At 44.6% G+C, this 12271-nt stretch overlaps 1 protein-coding gene across 2 annotated transcripts in view; it reads left to right on the top strand.

Moving 5' to 3' along the window:
• GARNL3 (GTPase activating Rap/RanGAP domain like 3) overlaps positions 1-12271 on the top strand; it is a 148161-nt gene that overhangs the window by 75843 nt on the left and 60047 nt on the right. For both annotated transcript variants that reach the window (XM_047768439.1, XM_047768440.1), the window contains exons 5-6: positions 5942-6041; positions 7603-7721. In XM_047768439.1, coding sequence (XP_047624395.1) covers positions 5942-6041; positions 7603-7721 — 219 coding nt within the window. The remainder of the gene's footprint in view (positions 1-5941; positions 6042-7602; positions 7722-12271) is intronic.

The raw sequence follows: 12271 nt of genomic DNA on the forward strand, positions 1-12271 counted from the left end.
TCATTATCTGGTATCTAGTATACAGCACAAATGAACCTTTCCACAGAAAAGAAAATCGTGGACTTGGAGAGTTAGACTTGAGGTTGCCCGGGGGGAGTGGGAGAGAGTGGGAGCTTGGGATTAAGGGATGCCAACTATTGCTCCCGGAATGGAATGGGATCCTGCTGTGTAGCACTGAGAACTATGTCTAGATACTTACATCGCAGCACGACAATGGGAGAAAAAAACTATGTATACGTGTTATGTGTAACTGGGTCGCCATGCTGTACAGTGGGAAAAAGAAAAAGGAAAAAAGAAAGAAAGAAAGAAGGTAGGCAGTAAGAGGTTTTGTGGGCCTTGGAATTTGATGCAGAAGCGATTCAGGATTTCTCGGTTTCAGGACTTGTTCAATCCTGCGGGTGTGGTCAGGCATGTCTGCAGCATAGAAGAATTACAATGTCTTTTAGCGAATCATTATCTAAAAGGGCTCAAATTAGTGTGGACGTTTGCAGTGTTCAGCTTTGCTCATCAGAATATTTCCTCCTCACTTTCTTATTGATGTCAAGTAAATGGTGTGGTCCTGTGTCATTGTCACCTTAAAGTGCCGTCAGAAGCTTCTGTATCTTTGCAATCCTCTGTAAAATAGGTCATACTTAAAATAGGTAAGATTTATTGCTAAATTAAAACCACCATTGGGTACTACTCCACCCACTCCAGAACTGCTAAAATTAAAAGGACTGAAACGTGAAGAGCTGGTCAGAGGATGCGGAGCCACGGAAATCCTATTTATTGCTAAGAGCGTACGTTGATGCCTTCCCTCTGGGCAGCTGTTGGCAGCATCTGCTCCAACTGAACACCTGCATCCTCTGGGTCCCAGGATGTACACCCAAAAGAGATGGCTGCTCACATCCACCAAGGGACAGGCACGGTGTGTGCATCGTGGCTTTATTCTTAATAACGAAAACTGGAAACATTTCATATGTCCATCAACTAAGCGTGAATACATACACCTTGGAGTTCATACGTGGACTGCTCGTGTGGCCTCGGGACAGAGGGAACTACGGCATCCCCCGGATGAATGTCACAGACATAATGTTGAAGGTCAAAGAGCCTGACTCAAGTGACTACACATGATATGATTTGATTTCTCTGAAGTTCAAGAACAGGTAAAACTAGTCTATGGGGCCGGCCGTCAGGATGACGGTGACCTTTCGCAGGGTGGGTGAGCGTTGATGGGAAAGGCCCGGAGAAGCCCTCTGGGGTCCCAGGGAGCCTTTCTGTCTTGGTCAGGTAGTGGTTACCAGGGTGAATAGCTATTTGAAAACCATTTCACCGGACACTTAAGACTTGTGCCCTGTACCGTCTATTTCTACTCCGTGGCGTCAGAAATTGGAGCTCGTTTTCAGAGTCCTTCCTCTGGGGTCCTGGGCAGAGGGATTTTTTTTTTTTTTTTTTTCGTGCTTAGTCTCCATTTCTTCTGTCAGTTCCTGCGTATATTCTTGTCTTGACACCTCATCACATGTGCTTTTAACAAGGGACGAGAAGTGTCTTTCTCTGCGAGACTCACAACTTTTTTGGTGTTGGGTTTTTTTTTTTCCCCCCCAGGTGAAGGTGAAAGTTTAAAAAGTAACTTTTTGATCCTTAGGAAAAGATAAGTGAAAAAAAAGGGGGGGGGAAGAAAAGTGACGGTTTGTGCTCAATGGCGGTTTGGGGCATGCCCCTGGCGGGAGGCCCATCTCTCCCTGCAGGGTGCTGTGCTGCATCTTGCCCTGCCCTGTGCTATTCTGTTCTGCGCTTGTGAGTGTCCAGAGCTCTGCAAGGGGAGTCAGCCGACTCAAGGGCTTCAGCAGGTCCACAGTGTGGGGGGAGTCGTTCCCTATGCCTTTGAAACCCCTTCTCAGAATAGTATTTTTAAATGCATAAAGCAAAATAAGTTGAATTACAAGGAAAACGGTTGTATTGAAACAGTTATCAAAATGATTTTTAAGGAGCTCCCTTCGTGACTTGGCAGAAACAAATCTGGCTAGTATCCATGAGGACACAGGTTCGATCCTGGGCCTCTCTCAGTGGGTTAAGGATCCGGCGTTCCCATGAACTGTGGTGTAGATCGGAGATGCAGCTCGGATCTGGTGTGACTGTGGTTGTGGCGTAGACCAGCGGCTACAGCTCCCACCTGTAGCCTGGGAACCTCCATATGCCATGGGTACGGCCCTAAAAAGCCAAAAATATATATATATTTTTAAACCTAAATTATGATACTGTAATATACATTCTTTTCATTTACTGCATTAAATAATAAATCCAGCAGCAGGTCTCATTAACTGTTGTAATTTTGAGCAGTGAAGGGTGTAAACAGTATTTCGAGGTATCAAAAATCGCTATCATGAGTTAAAGTATCTGTGACTCTTTTTTTATGGTAACATGGTTATCAAGGCTGTTCATTGTAATGTAGTTTTTGGCATGTATTCATAATTTAGTGAAATACTAAATTTTAGTTAGAAGCTAAGGAAAATGAGGATTTTTTTTCCTCATCCAAGTCCCTCTGGATTCTTTTAGAACCCTTGGTCTAAAGCATGGATTCTCAAAGTTCAGTGTCCATCAGAAAGCACCAGAATGCTAATACAGAAAGCTCTCTGAGCCATGCAGGTGTTGTAAGCTCGAGAGGCTTAAATGTCCTGGTGGTGACTTGAGGCTCCTCTGCTGATGCTTCCTAGGATCCAGGGCCTTGGGACCATGACACCATCCACTGTGGGGCTGACTGCGTAAGGCCAGCTGTCTTGGCTGGGACCCTGCCAATGTCTGATCAGATGATACCTGAGGCCACCTGCTGGACACCTGCCACATGGTGGCCCAGTGGAAAGAACGGCGGACCAGGAGTACTGTCCATGGTTTATGGTTATAAAACAAATAGCTGTTGACAATGCATCAGCCAGAAACTCTACGAGGAACAAAGTCCAATTATATGCTCTCCTCGAATCCCACCAGAAGATCAAAACTAAGAGGCCACATCTTGAATGACCATCAGCAGTGAGGAGCAGATGGGCATCTTAAATATGATCCCCTGAACAGGAGGGTCCTCACTTACGTGGTCTCCCAACCAAGCATAACCTGAATCTCATCAAGAAATAGCAGACAAACCCCAGATGAGGAGTGCTTTTGAAAAAGGGGGGGGGAGTGTGCTCTGTTCTTCAGAAATACCGGAAATGTTCCAGATTAAAGGAGTCGACAAAGACATGACAACTAAATGATCCTGTAATGAAAGGGGAAAATGCTTGAAGCACTTTGTTGAGTCCGTTGACAAAATTGGAAGACAGATGGTAGATTAAAGTATCGTACCAAGGTTACATTTACAAATGCTTTTAAAGCTGTATTGTGGTTAAAGTAGGAAGATATTCCTGGGCTTGGGAAATACACACTGAAGTATTTAGAAACAAAGGACTACTATTTATGCAATTTAGTCTGAAGTGATTCAGAAAAAAATGTGTGTGAGTGTGTGTGTGTGTAAAGGGAGAGAGAGTAGTGAACAAATGGCAATGGGATAAAATATTAACAGGAGGTGAGTCTGGTAAAAGGCATAAAGAATGGACTGGGAATTTGGGGTTAACAGATGCAAACTCTTGCCTTTGGAGTGGATAAGCAATGAGATCCTGCTGTGTAGCACTGGGAACTATATCTAGTCACTTGTGATGGAGCAGGATAATGTGAGAAAAAGAATGTATACGTGTATGTGTGACCGGGTCACCTTGCTGTACAGTAGAAAACTGACAGAACACTGTAAACCAGCTATAATGGAAAAAATAAAAATTGTTATTGAAAAGATTTTTTTTAAAAAAAAGGAAAGAAAATTCACACAAATATCTTTGGATGGCATTTGCTTTTAGATTAAGAATAATTTTGGAGCTTTTAAAATAGAATTTATGTTTGAGGAGAAAGGCATAAAGGTTCTTTTTGCACTCTGCTTATTCTTGCCATATAGCTGATTTTTTTAAGTCAAGAAAACCTGATGAAAACACAATAATACTATGAAATTTTAATCCACTTTTTAACCCTTTGATAGATTAAAAAGACAACATTCAGTACAGGATGCAGAAGATTATATAATGGTTAAGATTTTTTTAAAGTGGGAAAAAAAAACTGACCTTGGAACTGATTTCAGCTTCAGCTCCAGTGCTTGTTATCTCTGCAACCTTAGGCAACATACCTGTACTCTCTAAGCTGCAATTTCCTCATCTGAACGTACAGGGCTAGAATCGACTCTACTGCATGAGTCAGTCAGTGGAGATGCTAGAGAGATGATGCATGTAAAATACTTGGCCTGGTACTTGGCACTGAGAGCTTTTCAGTGAAGGTCAGTATTTCCAGGGCAATGAGAAAGACAGCATTCAAATTCGCTTTACAAAGTAATACAGCCCTGAAAGCATGACAGAATCATACAGAAAAGAAACCTATGGCTTCATTGCAATGAATAAATATGATACCTAAGTCACTGTTTAAAATCCAGCAGTATATCAAAGAATACCTAGTAGGGTACATCCCAGAAATCTGAGAACCATTCAGCATCAGAAGAGCCATTAGTCTAATTCATTACACATTACTATGACTTTCCCCATTGAATCTATTGGTTCAGTAGTTGCCAAAAAAAAAAAAAAAAAAAAGCTTTTAGGAAAATTCAATATTCATTTCTTCATAAACTCAGAATTGAAGGGAACTTCTTCAGTGTGATAAAGAAACTGACCACCATCGTCTAGCAAATCACTAGAGGCATGGCGGAATCAGAAAGGAACGTTCCAGTAGTCTGTCTTACACACATGGCACAATGTAGATGCCAGTGGAGTTTCAAACTGTGTTCAATATGATTCCATTTTGGTAGGAAAAGTACATATGTACATGTAGGGGAAAAAATTAGAGGAAGCCTTACCAGATCATTAATAATGATGATCTTTGTTCTTTTTTTCTTTTTACAGATGCACCTGCAGCGTATGGAAGTTCCTTGGCCAGGGCTGGAGTTGGAGCTGGAGCTACCAGCCTATGCCACGCCCACGACAACACAGGATCCTAACTGCGTCTGCAGCCTACACCACAGCTTGCAGCAATGCTGGATCCTTAACCTACTGAGGGAGACTAGGGATCAAACCCACATCCTCACGGACACTATGTCAAGTTCTTAACCTGCTGAGCCACAGTGGAAACTCCCAATGATTATCTTTGAATAGGGAATTTAGAATATTCACTATGTTTATCTGTATTTTTCCATAATAATTGAATTACTTATGATAACTTTTTTAAATTCTAGAAAGAATATGAACTCATAAATAAGATGCTGCCAAGGAGTTCCCATCATGGCTCAGTGGTTAGCGAATCTGACTAGGAATGATGAGGTTGCAGGTTTGATCCCTAGCCTTGCTCAGTGGGTTAAGGATCTGGCATTGCCATGAGCTGTGTTGTAGGTTGCAGATGTGGCTCCAATCCCGAGTTGCTGTGGCTCTGGCAGAGGCCGGCGGCCACAGCTCCAATTAGACCCCTAGCCTGGGAACTTCCATATGCCGCAGGCACAGACCTAAAAAGACAAAAAAAAAAAAAAAAAAAAGATGATGCCAAATGTATTCCAGGTAAAACATGCCTGTTACCAGGGTAACAGAAGGGTGTGCCTCTAGAGGGCACCAACTCCCACATATTGTGGAAGCTATGACCTAGAAAGGAGAAAAACTTTAAACTCAGGTTATACTCAGGTTAGACATAGCTTAACTTACTGGTTCATTTAGTTCTTTTTCCTGCTCCGAGGACCTTCAGAATTTCTGTGATGTGAACTTAGACTGGGTATCTTTTCTAATGAGAACATGAGGGTACAGCCTTGTTGGTATGCTTTGACAGTGACGTTTCTGGTTCTTTGGCATCTGGTTCACTGCCATCTTGTTTACTTTTTAAATAAGCCTCTTAATGGCATTACTTTTTTCCATTACAGAATGCAACGGCTCTGCCAGGTACTTGGCGAAGGACAGACGTGCACTTAGAGAACCCAGAATACCACACCAGATGGTATTTCAAGTATTTTTTAGGACAAGGTAATTATGCCATTACAGTGGTTGGGAAGAAAGGATATTCAACATGAAAATTCGTGTTGGTGTTCATTCCGGTACCCTATCTGCGCGAAACTTACCGGTTTGGGGACACTGAGTTTGGGGCATTTTATTCCAATGTCAGTTGTAAGCATTGGAGATTTGAAGATTTAATTGAGTCTCAGCCCTAGCAGTTTTTCTCATGGTTTTAATTTTTGAATGTTGTTTATTTAGTTTTTGCCCATTGTTTTTGTCCCTGGGGAGTTAGAGGACATTAGATAGTCTGAATGAGTGATTTGCGAGTTAAGAAGAATTAGGTACAAAACAGCTGTAGACTGGGCGAGGCCATACCCTGTCTATAGTGGGTCTTGAACACTTCGTTCAAGGCAATGCAGGGGAGAAATGATTCCTCACTCTAGGGCCAATAAGGAGCAAAGAGGTGTGACACTGTAGCCTCTGGTGACCAGTCTTTGTTTATCCCCTGCTGTGTTCCAGCCAGTGTGTCCTGGCAAGGGCAGTTGTGATCCCTGCCCTCCTAGAGGCTACAGACAGGGTTTGAATTGTTCTGTTATCAACATAGGGCATTGCACTAGTTGCTCCCCCTTCTCTGAGTCTTAATTTCCTTATCTGTAAAGTAGGGAGGGGTATTACTAGTACATACCCAGGAGGCTTGAACAGACGTGTCCCGGAGATATGCAAGAGAAACACGAAGCCTGGTGCCTGGTACATACCAGGAGTTCTGTCATGAATAGTGATGTGTATCTGAAGTGAAGGGTTCACGTGAACATATACAGAGAGGTGGAAGACAGGTGTAACAGAAGGTATCAGAACTGGAAGAATCATCACTATAGCGGGATTAGAAACGAGTCCGATACATTGCTTGCTGGCTAATGCATTTATTTATTTGTAGAAGAGGTACTACTTGAGCTAGAAAATGAGAGTGATCGGACCCAAATGATATCTTTTTAAAAATCTGATACTGTATTATTCTAAGAAGCTCCCTTATTTGGCAAGGCGTATCTCTTTTATAAAGAACGAAATCAGGGAAAGTTGCCATCTTCCCAAATGCTTGAAAGCATAGCGCCTGGAGTAATGAATGATGCCTTCAGCTGCCTCAACTGGCTTACACAATAAAGGATACAAGAGACCCAGAGGGAGGGCAGGCTCGGGGTTGGTGGAGTCAGAGGCTCAGTGATATCATCCATGCCGGCCCTCCTCGGGGTCACAGGGTGGTTGCAGCCGATCCAGGCATCGCTTCTAGACATCACCACGTGCAGGGAAAAAAAGAAGACCATTTTCAGCAATGAGATAGCCTTTCCAGAAACCCCTTGTCACACTCCTCCTCCTGTCTCATTGGCCAGAATTGGGTTCATTCCCAAGCCCATCCGCTAGGGCAGCAAGAGAGCATGATTAGTATAGAGTCACTGGGTTCTGTCCCGAGCTGGGCTGGAGAGGACTGGTCCCTGATCCTGTGGGAAGGGCTGCCTCCCCCCTGCAGTGCCTCCCGCTCCCGGGGCCTGGAAGAGCCCGCTGCGCGTTCTCGCTTCTGACCCCGCCTCTCTTCCAGTCCATCAGAACTACATCGGAAACGATGCAGAGAAGAGCCCTTTCTTCCTGTCGGTGACCCTGTCTGACCAGAACAATCAGCGCGTCCCCCAGTACCGTGCCATCCTTTGGAGGAAAACAGTGAGTATCTGACCTGCACCTGGCGTTTCATCACCACACCCGAGGTGAGCCAGTGTCATTGTCAGCCTTTTTCTGTGAGGGTTTTAGCGTTTGGATGTTGAGCATGAGCCTGGTCACCAGGGAGACCCCCCCACAGCAACTTCTCCTACACGAGCCACGAAGCAGACGTGGCCATTCCCGTCATCTCTGCCCCCTGGGAATCTGTGACTATGTCCACGTTCCCTGTCCCTCCTACGGAAAGCGATGAACTGACTCACCATCTACTAAAACAAACAAAATTTAGTGGAGGAATATAATACTGTCACGTGGGTACAGCCCCTGCGGGTCTCCTCTTTCCGGGAGCCATCAGGCAGCCGCTGAATCAGCTGTGCTTCTAGGATTTCTTGGAGGCTTGGCTCCTTCCATCGATCTCACGAGGTAGAAAAGCAACTCTAGATTTGACAAGTACCTCCTGCCCATGGTGGGCTCTGAACTCTTAGTTGGGGGCAGCCGGCTGAAAGCGAGCCCTTTCAACTCAAGAACATGGGTCTTTAGCTCAGGAAAGGTTTTTTTTTTTTTTTTTTTTTAATGTTATGTTCTTTCGTGTTACTTTTCCTAGTAATTCTTGTATTTGATCTCTTTCATCTTTTACTTTTTTAGTGTCTTTTTCTCTTCATTTTCTTCTTTGCTTTTCAGAGCGTTGTTTTAGAGATAATATCGACCCTGGAAAGAGCAAAGGGTTTGGAGTTAAACCAACTAGGATCAAATCACCTCAGTAACAATCTCACTTTGTATGAATTTGAGAAAACTGCTCATGCCCTCTGAGCCTCTCTAGTCTTCTTTGTAAAATGGAGAATGTTCTGGGCTGTGGCTCACAGGGTGAGGAGTGCCAACAAGACTGCACTAACCAAGATCTTGCTTGAAAATTTACCCATAAAACATTTTATTCTTGAATTGGTGAGTACAGTGTATAATTAAACAAGCACTAAAAAATGGGGCTCCCTGATGGCCTAATGGTTAAGGATTCAGCATGGTCACTGCTGTGGCTCAGTTTTGATCCCTGGCCTGAGAACTGCACGCCATGGGCGCAGCCAAGAAATAAAGTAATAAAAAGCAGTAGAACAGACCACAGTTTGAAAATGTTCGTCCTGCTATTTAGTGGTCCCCTTTGTTGGGTACATTTGTCAAAATCCAATTATTTAAATAATTGTATGCTGATTTTTATCTCAGCCATATACTATATCAAAATTCCTATGTAGATCTTTTTGGAAAAGAGATAATACAGACGCTTAAAAGAACAGAAATTTTTTTTATACACGCACATACACATTAGCCTGCATGCACACATATATAGCAACAACGGAGCAACTTCAAGAGGCCCCGAAAAAAATTCCAGGAGCCCCTGCAGGTGGTTAGGAACATTTTGTGTTGATTAACACTAGTAACAGTAATAACAATAAAATCAAACATTTATTGAGCATTACTGCACGCCAGGTAAGTCGTCCAAAGGCATGTGTTACTACAGTGTAGGGAGCTTAAATGACATGGCCAGGGCCACATGCCAGTAGGTGGCAGATCAGGCAGAACCCAAGACTGCATGCTGAGCTGACGCCACTGTGCATAATTAACTCTATATGTACTTCAACTCACACTGTCCCTCTCCCTGTACCATGAGCTCCATGAACATAGGGGACATAACTGCTTTATTCTCAGTGTCCCCACCATCCAGCCCAGTGCCTGGCACATAGAAGAAGCTCGATAAAGATCTGTTGAATGAATTAATTATATGATTAATAATTAATGAACTGAAGTCCAGCTTAACCAGTGCGCTCTGCTACCTCTATTTATATAAACTGCTATCTTATGTTTCAGAAAATTTTCTTTCTTTAAGCAGGTTTGAGGTAAAAGTCTGCTATAAAATAAAGTTAGATCTTCCTCGTGAATTATTTCCCACAGAAAAGTTTGGACCTTACCCCTAACCGCCCCCCTGGCACCCCACCCCGATGCCACTGCAGTTAGGATCCGTCTTGCCTGCAGTATAGCTGTTCTGGAAGCAGAGATTACGCTTCGGTGTTAGAAGATAGTGCTGGAGAACGGGGGCCAGTTTTCCCCGAGCGCAGGCGTGAGAGTCCCTTCCCCTTATTCACCACTGAGAAGTGATAGCGCCTTCATCCAAAGCCTCTTATCTTCTGCACCAGGAAGATTGTTTTCAGCTCCCTCCATTTTTTTTTTTTTTAAACTTACTTATTTTATGTTCGCCTGTTACAGTATTCCGGTCTCTTCTGGCTGGCGTATTCTCTTTGGATGACTCTGTCTCTTTGGGGCAAATAATCAGCCTCTCTGACGTCTGTCCCCTAACGCTGTTCCTCCTAAAGTTGCTACTCGGGTGCATGAAGAGGGTGTTGATGAGACCTTACGGGGCGGGAGAAGAGGACCTGGGATCCACCTGGGCCCTCTGGCTTCTCTCTGGTCTATCACAGAGGAGGGACCATTAGGTGTAACTGGAGTCCTGCGGCTTTTGGGGGGCGGGGGCGTTGGAAAGCACCTGTGCCTGAAGTCCATGGCCCCAGCCGTGAGGTCACTGCAGTGTGAACTCTCTGACCTGGTGCCAGGTCTCTGCCGGTTGCCGGGCCTCTTGGAAGCGCTGTACTTTCCCACTGGTTTATCAGCTGCCAGCAATGGGTCAGACAGGAGGAGGCGGGAGCATTGCCTGACATTCAGGTCTAATCTTGCTGACCAACCATGCTTGAAGCTTCCGAGTTACTGCCCCTCGAAGTGTCCAAACAAGTTCTACCTGGACTTCAGGATTCCTGTGGAGGCCCTGCCTGGGAAGTGAGCCTCTAGTCCATATGCCTGCAGCTTCCCCACCCCGACCCTTATCAAGTCGCACCCTCGGAGGACTCAAGGGCCCCAGCATCTAACCCCTTAGCTTTCCTGTCTTCCCTTTCCTTCCTTCCTTCCTTCCACCAAGGTAGGGTCGGTGTCCCATTTCTGCTACCTTGCTGGAGTAGATTTTCTCAGTCCTATCTTCTCCCTTCAGAAAATAATAGTTGCGTCACCTCCTCACCGAGGAGGGTTACCAGGTATTGGAGGAGGAAGAGTGGAGCAAATGCAAGGGAAATTTTTGCTTACTTTAATTTCCAAAGATAGCACCTATATTGCATTATAAATTGTGATAAGCACGCTGAAGGAAACAAAGGCAGAACAGCACAGGAGACCTGCCGCAGTAAGATAGTCCAGGGACAGCTTCCTGAGGAGGTGACATTTAGAGAGACCTGCAGAGAGTTCGCTGGTGGTGCGAAGGTGTCACTGCTGTGGCTTGGGTGGCTGCTGTGGCATGGGTTCAATCCCTGGCCCAGGAACTTCCACATGCTTCTAGGATGGCCAAAGAATAAAAAAAAAAGAAAAATAGGAGTTCTTCAGGGTGAAAGGGAACCAGCCACATAAAGAGTGGAGAAAGGGGCAGGGGGCATCCAGACAGAAGGCACGAGAAATACCAGAGAAACAGGAGTGCTGGGGGGATGACCCTTGGATAGTAGGAGAGAAGTCAAGGAGGTGGGAGTTAGATCCAGGACCACCGTGGAGGCAGCATGGGGTGGGCAGAAGGAGCACTAGTCCCCTTCTACTGAGACGTGCCAGTGCCTCTTCTCTAGGTCCTAGATTATGTGCTACGGCTGGACAAGTGTTTGCTGCCAGCTGAAGGGCAGTGAGGAGCTGAACACATCAAAGCAGAACATTGGCCTAAGGGGTCAGTTGTCGCTCCACTGTTGGCCCAAAACCAGTGCCGAAGGCTGCAGGAAACCCAAGGACACGGGCTCCTCAGCCCTCCCTCACTCCTGCCGTGAGCACACATCTGTTGTTAGACAGTAACATAGCTCAGTTACTGCTTGAAAATGTCTTGCACGTCTCTGGCTGCGTTTCTTCTAAACCCAAAGAAAAAGGCATTTAAAGAAATGATTCACGCAGCCACTGTGGAGAACAGTGTGGAGGCTCCTTGAAAAACTAAATACAGAATATGATCCAGCAATCCCACTCCTGGGCATATATCTGGAGAAAACCATAATTTGAAAAGATGTATGCACCCCAGTGTTCACTGCAGCATTATTTACTGTAGCCAAGACTGGGAAGCACCCTAAATGCCCATAAACAGGTTTGGATAAAGATGATGTGGTACATATATACAGGAATATTACTCAGCCATAAAAAGCATAAAATGTTGTCATTTGCAGCAACATAAATGGACCTGGAAATTAGCACACTAAGTGACATAAGTCAGAGGAAGATATCACATGAGATCACTAATGTGTGGACTCTTATAAACGTGATACAAAAGAACTTACAAAACAGAAACAGACCCAAAGATTTAGAAACCAAACTAATGGCTACCAAAGGGGGAACATGGGGGAAGGGATAAATTGGGAGGTTGGAATTAACATGTAAAATGACTCTATGTAATACAGATACATAACAAGCACCCGCTGTGTAGCACAGAGCAATCTGCTCAGTATTCTGTAATAACCTATGTGGGAAAAGAATCTGAAAAAGAATGGATGTATGTACACCTATAACTG

This window comes from Phacochoerus africanus, chromosome 2 (assembly GCF_016906955.1).
Source record: "Phacochoerus africanus isolate WHEZ1 chromosome 2, ROS_Pafr_v1, whole genome shotgun sequence".
Lineage (NCBI taxonomy): Eukaryota > Metazoa > Chordata > Mammalia > Artiodactyla > Suidae > Phacochoerus > Phacochoerus africanus.